Consider the following 18,389-nt stretch of genomic DNA (forward strand, 5'->3'; position numbering starts at 1 on the left):
GTCTCTAAGATACGATACCAGCTATTTTGTAGAATACTTTGCCTTGGATCTCCTGATGGAAAATGGGGAGTGCTGTGGTGTGATTGCACTCTGCATGGAAGATGGATCCATACATCGATTTAGGGCAAAGAATACAGTCATGGCTACCGGGTAATATTTGTTCAAAAGATTTAATGAGATTGTATTAATTCTTTAGTCTGCATTGTTAACCCAACAATGCATATCTTCTTCCTCATTGGAAGTAACATTAATGTTCACTATACTTGACAATTCTGGTGTCAGTTTTGATACACAAGGAGGAAAATGTGAGGAGGATTTGGGAAGAGAAACTTGTAAAGAGGAGGTATGGAGGGGAGGAAGTGAGCGCCACCTGATCATGCATTGCCATTCCAATATGTTGAGATCCATGCACTTTAGGAAAAAACTTCAGTTCAACTAATCAGATGTGAAAGTTGTCTGTCTCATCTTGAATGGTTTCGCTAAATATTCTCTTTTTGTGTTTTTTTTTTTTTTTTTAATTTCAACGTTTTATTTAAAAAAAAAAAAAATCAAAATTGTGTTTGGCTTAACTTGCATGTTTTCAAAATGTTCACAGAGAAATCAGGATTCAGAAAATGCCTGGCTTGTGACCAAAAAATGGGCTTTACAGATGCTGGTAATATGTGTCCTCTGCCTTGGATCAACACATAACCAGCAGAACTGTTACAACTGTGGCAGGTTGTTTTTAGGAGCCCACAGGGGCCACTATCTGAGAAACAGACTCAACATCTGGATCCAATGACCTCCAGAGTCCAGTAGCCTGTACAGAGAAGCACCATCCAGCCAAAAAGTGAGGGCTACAGGCAGAGAAGGCTTTTGAGCCTTAGTCATGGAGCTGAAAGTATGGCAACACCATGTAATGAATAATGGTGCAGACAAAGGCACCAGGAGAAAACTACACCACTAGCACCAAGAAATGGACGTAGGAGTTAGGTGAAAGGTGCAGAGCAGTGGTGGAAAGATGAAAGCACAAAAAAGGAAATTTAAAAATGAAGGCAGATAAAGAACATATGGCTTTTCCAGTCTGCCCATCCATGCCATCTACTATCCTTCCCTCCCTAGAGATCTGCTATACCCGTTCAAAACTTTCTTGAATTGAGGAGTTTTTGTCTCCATTGAAGCTGCAATATAAGCACTGTGCCAGGTGTGTGGCACTCTAAACATAGAAACATGATGGCAGATATGGGCCAAAAGGCCCACCCAGCCTGCCCTTCTTCAGCAACCACTAACTCCTCCTTTCCCTAAGGGATCCCACATGCCTGTCCCATGCTTTCTTAAATTCTGACACAGTCCTTGTCTCCAGGACCTCCACAGGGAAGGCCATTCCAATCTTCCACCTCCCTTTCTATGAAAGAGTATTTCCTTAGATTCCTCCTAAGCCTATTTCCTCTTATCTTCATCCTATGCCCTCTCATTCCAGAGATTTCCTTAATTGAAAAAAGGCTCACCTCCTGTACATTAATATCACTGAGGTATTTAGAACATAAGAGTAGCCATATACTGGGTCAGACCAATGGTCTGTCTAGCCCATTATCCTGTTTTACAAACAATGGTCAAGCCAGGTCACAAGTACCTGACAGGAACCCAAATCGTGGCAACACTCCATACTACAAATCCCAGGGCAAGCAGCTGCTTCCCATGTCTGTCTCAATAGTAGACTATGGACTTTTCCTCCAGGAATTTGTCCAAACCCTTTTTTTAAACACAGATATGCTAACCGCTGTTACCGCATCCTCCGGTAAAGAGTTCCAGAGCTTAACTATTCATTGAGCGAAAAAATATTTCCTCCTATATGTTTTGAAAATATTTCCATGTAACTTCCTTGAGTATCCTCTAGTCTTTGTACTTTTGGAACGAGCAAAAAATTGATTTACTTCTACTCATTCTGCACCACTCAGGATTTTGTAGACCTCAATCATATCTCCCCTCATCCGTCTTTTTTCCAAGCTGAAGAGCCCTAACCTCTTTAGTCTTTCCTCATATGAGAGGACGTCATCCCCTTTATCATTTTGGTCACTATTCTTTGAACCTTTTCTAATTCCGCTATATCTTTTTGAGATACGGCGACCAGAACTGAACACAATACTCAAGTTGCAGACGCACCATGGAGGACTTTCTCTATCATATCCCCTCTCTCCTGCCTCTCTTCCAGCATATACATGATGAGATTTATAAACCTGTCTCTATATGCTTTATTCACCAAATCAAATCCCACAGTCTTTGGAAAACAATGATAACATAAAATACTAGAACCAAGACTGTATTATTAATAAAGCTACCAGCTCCATAAGCAATATCTCTCTTTGTTAAGCAGTTTGCTTAACAAAGAGAGATATTGCTTATGGAGCTGGTACACCATATTCAGTCTTGGTTCTAGTATTTTAAGTTATCCTATATGCTTTATGGCAGAGACCTCTTACCAGTTTTGTAGGTGCCCTCTGGACTGTCTCCATCCTGTTTATATCTTTTTGTAGGTGCGGTCTCCAGAATTGCACCCAGTACTCCAAATGGGGTCTCACCAGAGACTTATACAAGGGCACTATCGCCTCTTTTTTTTTTTTCCTCTTGCTGGTCATCTCTCTTATGCACCCAAGCATTCTTCTTGTTTTGACCATTGCTTTTTTTTACCTGTTTGGCCACCTTAAGGTCATCAGAAACAATCACCCGCAGGTTCTTCTCTTCTTTTGTACACAGAAGCACTTCACCCCCCTCCTATACTGTACCATTTTTTATTTTATTTTTTTGTTACATTTGTACCCCGCACTTTCCCCACTCATGGCAGGCTCAATGCGGCTTACATGTGTTCTTGTAACCCCAGTGCATGACCTTGCACTTCTTAGCATTAAATCTTAGTTGCCAATTATTGGACCATTCTTTAAGCTTTGATAGATTCTTCCTCATGCCATCCAGGACCCACAACAAGCTTCTAGTGAAGCCATGCTGCTTTGGGTCCTGCAATCCGTTCAGTTTGAGAAACCTCATGGTCCTCTGCTTTAAAAGCATTTCCATTTGTTTACTCACCATTGAGGTCAGACTGACTAATTCCCAATCTCCTCCTTGCTTCCGCTCTTATGCAGAGGGACCACATCCACCCTTCTCCGGTCCTCCGGGACCACTCCAGACTCTAAGGAAGCATTGAAGAGGTCAGACAGCGGAGCCACCAGAAGAACATCTACGAGTTCCTCGAGTATCCTTGACTGTATCCCATCAGGCCCCATCACTTTGTCCACTTTTAGTTTAGCTAGCTCCTCACGAACAGAGTCTTCTGAGCATTGGTTCTGGTGTACCATACATCCATCCTCCTTAGCATATCTTTTCTGAGATCCTACCCCCAGCCTTTCATCCATGAACACAGAACAGAAATAATTGTTAACCAGTTCAGCTTTATCCTTATCAGCTTCTACATATTCCTACCCCTCAGCTTTGAGCCTTACAATGCTATTATGGCACTTCCTCCTGTCATGTATGTGAAAAACATCTTGTCCCCCAATTTTACCATATCGGCTGTCTTTTCCTCCATTTGCCTCTTCATGTTCCTGATAGCTTTTCCAGCTTCTCTTAATTCTTCCAGGTATTTTTGCCTGTCTTCCTTTTTCTCTTGTAACATATGAAGGCTAAATCAACATATGTATCCAGCTTCTCTTATATAAGCACTAAATCAACATGTGTATCCAGCTTCTCTTATATAAGCACGCAACTATGGAATGCACTTCCAAACGTCATGAAAACAATGCACAACCTAACATACTTCCGGAAATCATTAAAAACCAACCTGTTCAAAAAGGCATACCAGAATGATCCAACCTAAACACCTGAACCCTGCAACACAATCGAAACTCATACCAGAACTGGACAAAACTTAACTTCTTCTCCTTGAATACTTAATTTACAGTCTGTCACTTATGAATTTTAATGCAAGACCACTTTGTATTTCTCTTACTGGAATTGGCGATCGCCATCACGGTACTATGTAAGCCACATTGAGCCTGCAAATAGGTGGGAAAATGTGGGATACAAATGCAACAAAAGTTATGAAGTATATTGAGTCTTCAAATAAATGTAGCATAACTGGCAAACCCAAAATAAATAAAATACACTCAAGCTGTATCGAACTATGTCAAAAATTGAAATTCCTAACCCAGGCTCACACTACCTGTGTGCTTGTGTTGTGGATCTCCCTCCCAAACAGCAGCTTAATCCGATATATTAAATGTGGAGAAAAACAAAGCCTCAGAGTCGCCGCCCAGCCAGTCCCCCTCAGTGGACTATAAGGCATGAGCTCGGTGTGCCATCATGTAGCTTTAGAAAAAAACTCCACATATATTAAATAACAGTCACCAATTCTATTATGTGTACTGCTCAATATTTTGTGTGTCCACTACAACTTCTAACAGTATACTGTATCTTCTTGGTGAAAACTCTTAAAGCAACCCAAGTCCGTTTTGCAGTAAGCCTTAAGAGGAAACGGAGCGTAATAGCAGTGGATGCATTTCTGTGAGAGAGAATTTTGGAAATTACCCCCTGACGCAGCATTCACGAAACGGGGGCTCCCTGTCGGGTCATGGACTGAGAAGAATCACCCAGAGAAGGACACTTTAGCGTGAATATAAAGCTAAGTGGTTTTGGGGCGACTTCTTCTTGAAAGATTTGCTAGATGTGCATTCAATAGAATACAATTGGACTTGGGTTGCTTAAACTTGACATTAGGGGATGTCAGTGTTTTTCAGTGTTCATCCAATAAACATCTCCCCTAATTTTTCTTCATGGGGTATTTTGTCAGTGTTTATTACTTAAAACCTAAAATCAAAAGCCATGTTTCATATCAAAGCAGCCTTTTCTCTTGCTTTTATTTTTTTAGGGAAATTAACATGTACTAGTGCTGCCATGTATAAATCGGGTCTTTTCTTTTTTACACATTTCTTCATGCTGTTGCTGCTTGTGACAGGTACAGTTAGATGCCTCAGCCAGTGAGATATACTTCTCTCCTGGAATCAGAGGTGCAATGATGCCTCCTGAGCTGTGTCCTGCAGCAGTAGCTGACAAAAGTGCTAAAGTGTGAGCTGGTACCAGCTGCTTGCTACGTCATCGCTTGCAAGAGGTACATGGAGCTAACAAAACACACGGAACTGATTGTCCCGTACCCTGGGCATCTTCCAAACAAGCTGTGGACAGTGTACCACACCCCGCTCACCACTCCAACCAGATTCACCACTGCAGTGATGGAAATAGTCCAAATGAGCTGATATTCCTCCATTTCTGCACCAGGAAACAGTCGCTCTCATTTTAAACTTCATTCCCCTGCCATAGAGCTTGGGTAGTGAATTAGATTTCCATGGACCTTTTTTAAGCCTGAAAGAAAAGCCACGGCCATTGCCCTCCGATTCATCTCGACAGCCGCCAGAGGCTGCCTCCTCACCAGAAAGAAACTACATTTCTGAAATTCCTGCATGGGGTGGCCGACATTCTGTGATGTTCCCAAAGATGGTATTGCTCTTCCTGTCCACAAGCTGCTTGTGAACCCTCTTAAGGAACGCATTGAGTTTAAGATCTGCACGACCGTACACAAAATCATTCACGCAGATGCCCCACTCTACATGTTAAACCTAGTGGACCTACCACCCAGAAATGCCAAAAGATCAGCCCGCAAATTCCTCAATTTGAACTTCCCCAGCTGTAAAGGAATTAAATATAAGCAGGCATACGCCACTGCCTTCTCGTACAGGAGTACACAGTTATGGAACGCACTGCCCACAGCCCTGAAAACCATGGACAATCTAACCAACTTTTGCAAATCCTTGAAGACATATTTCTTCAACAAAGCCTACAAAATGAACCCTTAATGACACTATCACCACCCAACCCACCTAAGAATTAAAACATACCCTACATAACCCTTCCTTCTCTTATCCCTCTTCCATCTTTGCTTAATATTGATTGTATCTAGATCATGTCATGACAATATCATAACAACACTCTGTAAGCCACATTGAGCCTGCAAATAGGTGGGATAATGTGGGGTACAAATGCAATAAATAATAATAATAATAACATATAGGCAGACTTTAACAGTGGTATGTGTTTCTCTTGTTTAGAGGATATGGGCGCACTTACTTCAGTTGCACATCTGCACATACCACCACAGGTGATGGCACAGCCATGGTCACAAGAGCTGGTCTTCCTTGTCAGGACCTGGAGTTTGTACAGTTCCATCCCACAGGTATGTTAAGAACTTAACGTTACTGTTTTAACTATTTAGTGGCCTTTTATAGATTATCCACAAATTAAACCACACAAGGCACATGGAGTTTAGTTGCTGTTATATCTACCATGCCAACAGGGCTACTCTGCATGATTGCATCACTGAAATACAACTCCCCTGAAGCCTCACCCCCATCCCAGGTTATCAATAAAGATCCACATAAAATAAGCAAAGAGACAAAGTGCAAATTAAGTATTTAATGCTAGGCTTTGGGTTTTATGTAGTAAAGAGCCCAATATGAGCCCGGAACACACACAGGAAAGTTCCTCAACGAGGGGACTTAGGCAATCTTGTTGTAAATTTCTCCATATTTCCTCCATAATATGCCGTTGTGTAAAAGAAGGTATTGAGAATTGTTTACAATGAAGTATAATTTTCCTCACCAACAAGTAAACTCTGAAAGAACAATATTAGCTCTTGTCCACTCTGAGTGAAGCAACATCCTAAAACCATTAGTTCTGCATTCCTCGGGAGGCAGATATTCATCACTTGTGCAAGGCAGCAGGAAACTTTAGAGCAAAAGTGCTCTATCATTGGGCAGTACCAGAATGCATGCCCCAATGTATTTATTTGTTTATTTATTTATTTATTGGTATTTATTAACCGCTTTTATGAAGAGATTCACGCAAGGCTGTGAATGATCCCTTCTCTGCCTTGCACTTGATGCATTGAGGTGAATGTGCAAGTACAGTCCGGTTAGCCCACTTCTGGGAAATATGAAGCCACATCAGAACCTTGTATTGGAATTTTCTCAAGGAAACATTCATAGATAAGGTAACACTCTCACCCAGGCCTCCTATAAAGGACTGGTAATTCCATATTCAGTTGAAGATTACATTTATCTGATAAGCTAGGAAAATCCAATGACAGTTTTAAGCTTAATAGACCTATATAATAGCTGGAGATGGAGATTCTACTCTCTGCCTCTTAAAGAAGATAGCTCACAAGTTTTCTGTTCTTCAGAGAAGCTATATTAAACTCTTGAATATAATATCTAAGTAGCAGATAAGCAAAGAAATCCATGGCTGGCACTTATATGATCTCTCTCACCCTCATTTTCATTCAAAACATCGCTCAAATGGTTTATCCCCTTCTCTATCCAGCTTCCAAAGTTTACATACTGGGTCCCCAGGGGAAGTGGTTTTGCCCTGAATCAGGAGCAGTGTTGACCTGTCAAATTTGATCTTTAAGCTTGCCCAGCCATCTCCAAGTATGGCCCCATGTGATCAGATTCCAACTTTATTCATCAAGAAGTTTGACTACCTTACTTCCTTTTATTCATATCATGATTCAGCTTAGTCACAAACAGGGAATGTTACTTGCTCTCGGAAATCAGCTACCATCTATCCTTGGCCCAAAGTTCTTTCTACTACCTAACATCAGCCCAAAGTTCTTTCTAATTCCATGTCCAATCCCAGTAATTTTTTGCCCAGACGCCAACTTACCTTTCCTAGCTAAAATAGTTGTGGCTACCGTTCATACACAGCTTACAGATTTCATCACTAAAACCAATATCCTACAGCCATATCAAACTGGTTTTCGACGTTACCACAACACAGGTATCACCATTTTCATTCACATTCATTTAGATCATTCGTGAAATATCCTTTTATCCTCATTAGATTTAAGAACCGCTTTCAATCTTATCGATCACACTTTGCTGCTAACAATTGTAGGACCAATGGAAAGGCAGGGAAGCCCCCAGGGAAAAACAGGGAAACCCAGCAACTCAGAAGTGTTCCTATAGCGTAACCAGACTGAAGTGCTCCTAAGCACTAAACCAACAGGGGTGCTCCTAAGCACTAAACCAACAGGGGTGCTCCATTTCATCAAGGAATTGTACCTCTCTAGCCTGTCCTGATGTTACATTTACCCAGTCCATATTTGGGTAATTGAAGTCACCCATTTTATTGCATTGCATATTTTGTTTGCGTCTCTGATTTCTTTTATCATTTCTGCGTCTACCTGCTCATCCTGGCGAGGCGGACGGTAGTACACTCCTATCACCATCCTTTTCCCTTTTATACATGGAATTTCAACCCACAATGATTCAAAGGTGTGATTTGTGTCCTGCTGAATTTGTACTCTATCTGAGTCAAGGCTCTCGTTAATATACAATGCTACCCCTCCACCAGTCCGGTCCACCCTATCACTACAATATACTTTGTACTCTGGTATGACAGTGTCCCACTGGTTATCCTCCTTCCACCAGGTCTCAGTAATGCCTATTATATCCAAATTTTCCATTTAGTGCAATATATTCCAACTCTCCCATCTTATTTCTTGGACTCCTAGCATTTGCATATAGACATTTCAGAGTATGTTTGTTCCTATTTGCATGATGCTTAGTACTTGACACTATTGATTTGCCATCTTTTGTCTGATGTTTAGTTGTATTTAAGGGCACCTGGCCTACCACTGTCTGTTGTGCAACCTCACTATCCAGAAACCCTATCTTCCCTGTTTGTGAGTTATCCTTGCAAGGTACCTTATCCCGAACCATGTCTCTGTCTAGCAGTGTAGCTCTTTCAAAATGTTCTTTGACATATTTTCTGGGGTAACCCCTATTGTGAAATCTAGATGCCATATACCTTGCTTGTTCTCATCATATCCTGCTTTCCTGAACAAATCCTTTTTATCCTTAAAAATTGGCTGTATGGAAGATTCTTTCTTAAGGATCTGTTATGGCGGCTCCCATAGTGGAGTAAATTATTGGCATCCGTTGGCTTCTGAAAAATAGTTGTTGGAAAAAAAAACTTCATCTATATACAAAATGTTGATATCTAAAAATGAAATTTCTCTATTTTCATAATTTAACTGGAACTTCAAATTATTGTTTCTAGAATTTAGCCATCAAAGAATTCCAAGAGGTTATCCTCCCTTCCTTTCCAGATATTCAGTACATCGTCTATGTACCTTTGCCAAAGTAAAATTTCTCTAAAAGCAACAATTTAGTTAAAAATGTGTCTTCAAAATTACCAACATAAAGGTTGGCCACAGAAGGTGCCATTATGGCCCTCATGGCTGTTCCTTTCACGTATTTTATAAAAAAGACCATCAAAAAAGACATAATTGTTTTTGGTGATAGACCCACTAATTCAATTATATATTCAGTTGGGGTCCTTAGACTAGTTGTCCTTTTGGCCAGTGTTTTCCTGATTCTGTCCAAAGCTTTGTTCTGAGTTATGTTTTCGTACAATGATTAAACATCTAAAGTAGCTAGAAAAATATCCCAATCTGTCAGTTTTAAATCACGGAGAATATTGATGACATGGGTGGTGTCATATGTATAGGAAGGAATGAGAGGTACCATAGGTCTGAGAAAGGTATCAACAAACATAGAAAGTGATTCTAATACAGATCTAATTGCAGAAATGATATGTCAGCCAGTGATTTGTGTATCTTTGGTACAACATATATCTTTTCTTTCAAATAATGGAGTTCTACCCCCTTTCTCTCACTTTGTTTCATGATTGCTTTCATATATTTTATTTTTATTTTATTATTTACATTAATATTGTAAACCACCGTGATGGCATGTCTATATGTTGGTATAGTAAATAATAAACTTGGAAACCTGGAAAACGTTACATTATTGTTGTCTCATTTCTCTTTAATCCTATTCTTCCTCACTCCAGAGTTTCCTTTCAGTTGAAAGACTTGCATCCTGTGTATTTATGCCATGGAAGTATTTAAATGTGTCTAATCATCTCTCCTCTCCCATCTTTCTTGCAAAGTATACATATTGAGATCTTTGTCTATCCCTATATGCTTTATGATGAAGACCATTGACCAATTTGTTTGATGCCCTCTAGACTCACTCCATCCTGTTTGTATCTTTTTAAGGTGTGGTCTCTAGTACTCTAAATGAGGTCGCAGAAAAACTTATACAGAGGCATTATCACCTTTTTCCTGCTAGCCACTCCTTTCCCTATGCACCCTGGCATCCTTCTGGCTATTACCATTACATTTTTTTCCGTTTGGCAACCTTAAAATCATCAGGCACAATCACATCTAAGTCCCATTCTTCTTTCGTGCACAGAAGTATTTCACCTACTATACTGTACTGCTCCCTTTGGATTTCTGATGCCCAAAAGCATTTTTTAGCATTAAATCTTAGCTGCTAAATTCTGGACCATTCTTCAAGCTTTGCTAGGTCCCTTCTCAGGTTATCCACACCATCAAGGGTGTTTGTGGACACTAAAATCTTGAAACAACAAATTAGCTATCAGATGAGAATAATTAATATTCAAACCACAAAAAGTTGCACAAGCATGCTACCAAATCTAAAGGACCCAATCAGTTGAAGTGGAGGAAAAGACCTCAGCGGTTGTGCGCACCAATAAGACCTTAAATATATGGCCAATTTTGCAGTGGCTCAATGGTGGCTCCCTTATCATTCATAGGATGCAACATAACTTTCTTTAAGGCAACCAATATTAAGATAAGTATTTTCTTTATTTAATTGAGATGGTGATATGGCATCATTGATAATCTGAGAGCTCAATGTTTACATTTATTTATATACCGCTAGTACCAAAGGTTCGAAGTGGTTTACAATAAGAAATATTAACAGAGTCATTTGGAAATGGCAGTTGAAAATCTCAATAATAAAAATAAAAAGTCCTAAAAAGTATGGTCTTCAGCTTTTTCCTAAATAGAAAATAACTAAGATTATCATTAAAGCATACAGCATATTCTTTCCAAATTCTAGGTACCTGAAAAGTAAGGATTTTGTCACAAAGCTTTAACCTCTTTATACCTTTTAACAGATGGAAAGGCAAAAGGAGAATTAATATATATTCTGTTTCTAAAAGGAACCGTAAACTCCAAATGAGATAAATATTCAGGGTAATCTCCATTTAAAACTCAATACAGTACCCAAGAGAATTTAAAACAAAATCCTAGCCTCCAGTGGGAGCCAATGAATCTCTTTGTAGAAATTTTATAAATGTTATCATTTAAGTAAAGAGAGAATTAATTTCACCACTGTATTTTGAATTGTCTGCAGTTTATGAAACTTGTCTAGAAGCTCCAAGATATATCAAATTACAGTAATCTAATTTAAACATTGAACAAGTAATCCAAATTCAAAAAAACTTGCTGATTCTTCTCAACTTTCATAACCAAAAAAAAAGGGCTTTTAATCAAGGCAATAACATGAGTTTCAAGCGAAAGAGTTTGATATAAGTAAACTCCCAGAATTTTAATTACAGAAGAAAGTGTTAAAAAGAATAGGACCAAGAAGCAATCCTTATGGCACACCACTTATGTCACTTTACTCAGAGTGAGCTCCATTTACCACTACCTCTTGTCTTTACTCAACCTGTTCCTAACCTAGTCACACTTTAGGGCTCATACTGAGGACACTCAATTTATGCCTATGCGGAACTATATCAAAGGGTTTACTATAATTTAAGTACACCACATCTAGCACTCTCCTTCTGATCACCCAGTCAAAGAAATGTAATCAGATTTGCCTAACAAGACCTGTCTTTAGTAAAAACATGCTGTCTTGGGAACTGTATCCTGTTGGATTCCAAAAACCTCACTATTGTCTGTTTTAGAAGCCTTTCCATTAATCTACTTATCACAGAATTCAAGCTAACCAGCCTGTTGTTCCCAACCTCCTTGCTTCTGCTTTTGTGGAGAGGGTCTACATCTGCTCTTCTCCAATCTTCTGGGACCACTCCTGGTCTACATCTGGCCTACTCCAATACTCCAGGACCACTCCTAGTCTAGAGAAGCATGTTCCTTCAGTACCCTCAGATGTATGCCATCTGGCTCCATCGCTTCGTCCACCTTTAGTTTAGCTAGCCCCTCACAAACATAGTCCTTTGTTAATTGTTCAGGGTCTACTACACTTCCATTCCTATTTTGTATTTGTTTTCTGCGGTTCTATTTCTGGCCTTCATCTGTGAGCACAGAATAGAAATATTTAAGTAATTCTGCCTTATCCTTGTCAGCTTCTACATATTCCTCCCCTTCACGAGTGTCTCAGTGCTTCTTTCTATCACTAACTAAAATGTCCCCCTATTTATGCTTTCTTGACTGCTTTACCACTTTCTCTTAGCTTTTCCAAATATTGTTGCCTGTTGTCTTCTCTTTAATCTCTTGTAGTTTGTGAAGGCTAACCCTTTTTTTTTTTAAACCTTTTCAGCTACTACTTTTGAGAAACCAACCTTTTCCTCTTATTTCTGTTTGTTGTCTTTAAAATATCTCCTTTCAGGCTTAAATTCAAGACTTTTTGTTTTTTTACATTTCATTACATTTCTATAATTCTTTCACTTTGAAAGTGTACAGTCTGAGTCAGGGGGACTGGGGAGGGGAAGATAAGTAGGATAGGAGGATTGTGTTTTAGTAAAAATCTGTATCTCCAGTGGGCCATGTACCGAAGAGGCACAGTTTGTATGTATACACCTATCCCTGTCTCTTAGGCTCTCTATATGCTTACGATAAGGACTACAGCTGAAAGATTCTGTAAATATGACAGTTTATTTATAGCAATGTTTCTAGCAGTCATTTGTTAGAAATAGTAAATGATGGCAGATAAAGACGTGAACAATCCATCCAGTCTGCCCAGCAGTCACACTCATTATCAAATTGTGCTTAAACCAAAAGTGAATGTGATATAAAATACTTGATCATTGTTGTCTTTTTGGCATTTCTGGCACATAGACCGTAGAAGTCTGCCTGTCCTTGTCCTTAGGTTTCAGCTACTGAAGTTGCCGTTGAAGCCCACTCCAGCCTATCCAAATCCGTCTTACCATTTGTGGGATACAGACCGTAAAAGTCTGCTCGGCACTGCCCTCACGTTTCAGATTACTGGCGTTTCTGTCAAAGTCCTCTCCAGTCCATCCTAAACTGCATTGCCATATACGGGACCTAGACCATACAAGCTTGCCCAGCACCGGCCTTAATCCTTCGCAGCTGGAGTCGCCATCTAAGTGCCACTTGACATGCAAACACACATGCAACCATTCAAGTTTTTTTTTTCTTTGTACCATTCATTTTCTAATTAGTGATCCTCTGAGTTCATTCCACGCCTTTTTGAATTCCGTCACTGTTTTTTCTACACCACCTCTGTCGGGAGGGCATTCCAGGCATCAACCACCCTTTCCGTCAAAAAGAATTTCTTGAAATTGCTCCTAAATCTACCACCCCATGGCTTCAGATCATGTCCTCTAGTTTTACCATTTTCCCTTCTCTGGGAAATTTGCTTCTGTGTTAATAACCTTTCAAGTATCATATCTCCCATTCCTCCTCTTCTCTAGAGTATACATATTCAGGTTTTCCAGCCTCTTCTCATACATCTTTTGGCATAAGCCCCATACTGTTCTTGTTGCCTGTCTCTGGACTGCTTCAATTCGTTTTACATCCTTAGCAAGATATAGTCTCCAAAACTGAACACAATACTCCAAGTAGGGCCTCACCAACGACCTGTACAGGGGCATCGACCCTTTTTTTTTTCTGCTGGTTACGCCTCTCTCTATACAGCCTAGCATTCTTCTTGCTACAGCTACCACCTTGTCACACTGTTTCGTCGCCTTCAGATCCTCAGGTACTCCAAACATACCTCTCCCTGTCTGTTCATATCAGTCTCTCACCTCTTAGCACTAATCATTAATGCTTTAGACATGTTAGAGAAAGCTACTGTTAGAAATATGCAATCTGTCCCTAAAATCGAGTGTAATACCGGAAGACTGGAGGGTAGCCAATGTTTACTCCGATTTTTAAGAAAGGTTCCAGAGGAGATCCGGGAAATTATAGACCGGTGAGTCTGACGTCGGTGCCGGGCAAGATGGTGGAGGCTATTATTAAGAATAAAATTGCAGAGCATATACAAAAACATGGACTGATGAGACAAAGTCAGCACGGATTTAGTGAAGGGAAGTCTTGCCTCACCAATCTAATGCATTTTTTGAGGGGGTAAGCAAACATGTGGACAATGGGGAGCCGGTTGATATTGTATATCTGGATTTTCAGAAGGCGTTTGACAAAGTGCCGCACGAAAGACTCCTGAAGAAATTGCAGAGTCATGGAATCGGAGGTAGGGTATTATTATGGATTAAGAACTGGTTGAAAGATAGGAAGCAGAGAGTAGGATTGCGTGGCCAGTATTCTCAGTGGAGGAGGGTAGTTAGTGGGGTCCCGCAGGGGTCTGTGCTGGGTCCGTTGCTTTTTAATGTATTTATAAATGACCTAGAGATGGGAATAACTAGTGAGGTAATTAAATTCGCCGATGACACAAAATTATTCAGGGTCGTCAAGTCGCAGGAGGAATGTGAACGATTACAGGAGGACCTTGCGAGACTGGGAGAATGGGCGTGCAAGTGGCAGATGAAGTTCAATGTTGACAAGTGCAAAGTGATGCATGTGGGTAAGAGGAACCCGAATTATAGCTACGTCTTGCAAGGTTCCGCGTTAGGAGTTACGGATCAAGAAAGGGATCTGGGTGTCGTCGTCGATGATACGCTGAAACCTTCTGCTCAGTGTGCTGCTGCGGCTAGGAAAGCGAATAGAATGTTGGGTGTTATTAAGAAGGGTATGGAGTCCAGGTGTGCGGATGTTATAATGCCGTTGTATCGCTCCATGGTGCGACCGCACCTGGAGTATTGTGTTCAGTACTGGTCTCCGTATCTCAAAAAAGATATAGTAGAATTGGAAAAGGTACAGCGAAGGGCGACGAAAATGATAGTGGGGATGGGACGACTTTCCTATGAAGAGAGGCTGAGAAGGCTAGGGCTTTTCAGCTTGGAGAAGAGACGGCTGAGGGGAGATATGATAGAAGTGTATAAAATAATGAGTGGAATGGATCGGGTGGATGTGAAGCGACTGTTCACGCTATCCAAAAATACTAGGACTAGAGGGCATGAGTTGAAGCTACAGTGTGGTAAATTTAAAACGAATCGGAGAAAATGTTTCTTCACCCAACGTGTAATTAGACTCTGGAATTCATTGCCGGAGAACGTGGTACGGGCGGTTAGCTTGACGGAGTTTAAAAAGGGGTTAGATAGATTCCTAAAGGACAAGTCCATAGACCGCTATTAAATGGACTGGAAAAATTCCTCATTTTTAGGTATAACTTGTCTGGAATGTTTTTACGTTTGGGGAGCGTGCCAGGTGCCCTTGACCTGGATTGGCCACTGTCGGTGACAGGATGCTGGGCTAGATGGACCTTTGGTCTTTCCCAGTATGGCACTACTTATGTACTTATGTACTTAGTCATGGGATAGGAGGTATTGTCCTATTGTGGATTAAAAACTGGTTAAAAGATAGGAGACAGTATGGTCAGTATTCTCAATGGAGAAGGGTAGATAGTGGGGTTCCCCAGGGGTCTGTGGTGGGACTGCTGCTTTTTAACATATTTATAAATGATCTAGAGATGGGAATAACTAGTGAGGTAATTACATTTGTTAAATCACACGAGGATTGTGAAAAATTCCAAGAAGACCTTATAAGTTTGGAAATCCAAATGTCAGATAATGTTTAATAAACGTATGATGGGAGAGAGAAAAGATACCAAGACAGAATAGATCTTGAAATCCCAGTGACAGCAGCATATCAAGGAGTAGGTGGTCAGCTGTGTTAAAAGTAGCAGATAAAAAGAATGATGAGGAGTGAGTAAAAGCCCTTGCATCTGGCCAGGAACAGTCACTGGAGACTTTGGTAAAGGCTTTTTTTCCTGAATTTAGAGGGCAAAAGCTGGTTTATAGTGGATCAAGAATAGCTTGAGTTGAAAGAAAGTCAAAACAATTACAATGAATGGCATGTCGAGTAGCTTGGATAAAAAAGGGAAGAGGATGATGGGATGATAGTTGAAAGGGTAGGGAGGGTCCACAATCTCTGAAAGCAGCACGAGGGACAGGGTAGGGAGAAGGTAGGAAGAAATATACCCAATGTAGAAAAAAGTTGGAAACATGAACAAGAACAAAGGAAAACTAGAGGTACAGTACATAAGTATTGCTATACTGGGAAAGACCGAAGGTCCATCAAGCCCAGCATCCTGTTTCCAACAGTGGCAAGTCCAGGTTACAAGTACCTGGCAAGATCCCAAAACAGTACAATACATTTTATGTTGCTTATCCTAGAAATAAGCAGTGAATGTTCCCCAAGTCCATTTTAATAATGACTCGTCTTTTAGGAAGCTATTCAAACCTTTTTTAAACCTCGCTAAGCTAACTGCTTTTACTACATTTTCAGGCAACAAATTCCAGAGTTTAATTACATGTTGAATGAAGAAATATTTTCTCCAAATCATTTTAAATTTACTACTTTCTAGCTTCATTGCATGCCCCCTAGTCTAGTATTTTTGGAAACAATAAACAAGCAATTCACATCTATCTGTTCCACTCCACTCATTATTTATAGACCTCTATCACAGTGATGACGAACCTTTCAGAGACCGAGTGCCCAAACAGCAACCCAAAATCGAATTATTTATCGCAAAGTGCTGGTACTCATTATGGGCGGGGTTACCACATATGACTCCACCCCTATGATAGCCACACCCCCTACACCAGCCATGGCGCATATAAACAGACATCATTGAAAATATTACACTAGTATAGGAGGAAAAAATAACATGATTTTTTTTCATTATAAATTATTTCTGTAAGCTGTTACAGCTCCAGTATACCCAGTGCAAAATAAGACAGCAGATATAAATTCTCAATTTGGACATATTCCAAACACTAAAATGAAAATAAAATGATTTTTTCCTACCTTTGTTGTCTGGTGATTTTGTTTTTCTATCCATATTGGTCCAGTCTCTGATTCTGCTGCTCTGTATCTGTTCTCTTAACTCTGTTTCGAGGGCTTCCTTTCCATTTATTTCTTTACTTTCCTCCTTTCTTTATTTCTTGCCCTCCATCCATGTCCAGCAACCCTCCTCTCCCCTCCAGCCACCCATGTCCAGCCACCCTCCTCTCCCCCCTGCCCTCCCTCCCAGCACCAGGCAGCCCTCCCTCCCAGCACCCAGCAGCACCCAGTATCAGGCCTGCCTTCCTCCCACCCAGCACCAGGCCTGCCTCCGTCACTCCCAGCACCAGGACACCCTTCCTCCCAGCAGCACCCAGCACCAGGCCTGCCGCCCTCCCACCCAGCACCCAAGATCAGGCTTCCCTCGCACCCAGTAGCAGGCCTCCCTCCCACCCAGCAGCACCCAGCACCAGGCCTGCAGCCCTCCCTCCCAGCACCCAGCAGCACCAGGCCTGCCGCCCTCCCACCCAGCACCCAACATCAGGCCTCCCTCCCACCCAGCAGCAGGCCTCCCTCACACCCAGCAGCACACAGCACCAGGCCTGCCTCCCACCCTCCCTCCAACCCAACAAGCATCAGGCCGCCCACCCGCCCATCCTCCCTCCCTCCCAGCACCAGGAACCCCCCTCCTCCTGTGAAATTTAAAAAGCATACCGTCCTCAGGGTTAAGGCAGCGGCAGCAAAGCGCATGTTCTTCGCTCGGCGCGCCTTCGGCCTTCCTTTCTGTGTCTCAAGCTCTGGTCCCGCCTGCCGCCCTCCCTCCCAGCACCAGGCAGCACGCAGGCTCCCTCCCTCCCACCCAGCACCAGGCCTGCCTCCCGCCCTCCCTCCAACCCAACAAGCATCAGGCCGGCCGGCCGTCCTCCCTCCCTCCCAGCACCAGGAACCCCCCTCCTCCTGTGAAATTTAAAAAGCGTACCGTCCTCTGGGTTAAGGCAGCGGCAGCGAAGCGCATGTTCTTCGCTCGGCGCGCCTTCGGCCTTCCTTTCTGTCTTTCGAGCTCTGGTTCTGCCTGCCGCCCTCCCTCCCTCCCATCCAGCAGCACCCAGCAGCAGGCGTCCCTCCCACCCAGCAGCACACAGCACCAGGCCTGCCTCCCGCCCTCCCTCCATCCCAACAAGCATCAGGCCGCCCGCCCGTCCTCCCTCCCTCCCCAGCACTAGGAACCCCCCTCCTCCTGTGAAATTTAAAAAACGTACCGTCCTTGGGGTTAAGGCAGTGTGCAGCGGCAGCGAAGCACATGTTCTTCGCTCGGCGCACCTTCGGCCTTCCCTTCTGTCTCTCAAGCTTTGGTCCCGCCGAAGGGAAGGCTGAAGGCGCGCCGAGCGAA

General features: G+C 41.9%; 1 protein-coding gene across 1 annotated transcript in view; it reads left to right on the plus strand.

Moving 5' to 3' along the window:
• SDHA (succinate dehydrogenase complex flavoprotein subunit A) overlaps window positions 1-18,389 on the plus strand; it is a 213,106-nt gene that overhangs the window by 70,291 nt on the left and 124,426 nt on the right. Inside the window, 2 exon segments of the mRNA XM_030209736.1 lie at window positions 2-150; window positions 6,132-6,256. Coding sequence (XP_030065596.1) covers window positions 2-150; window positions 6,132-6,256 — 274 coding nt within the window.

The sequence above is a fragment of the Microcaecilia unicolor genome, chromosome 1, assembly GCF_901765095.1.
Source record: "Microcaecilia unicolor chromosome 1, aMicUni1.1, whole genome shotgun sequence".
Lineage (NCBI taxonomy): Eukaryota > Metazoa > Chordata > Amphibia > Gymnophiona > Siphonopidae > Microcaecilia > Microcaecilia unicolor.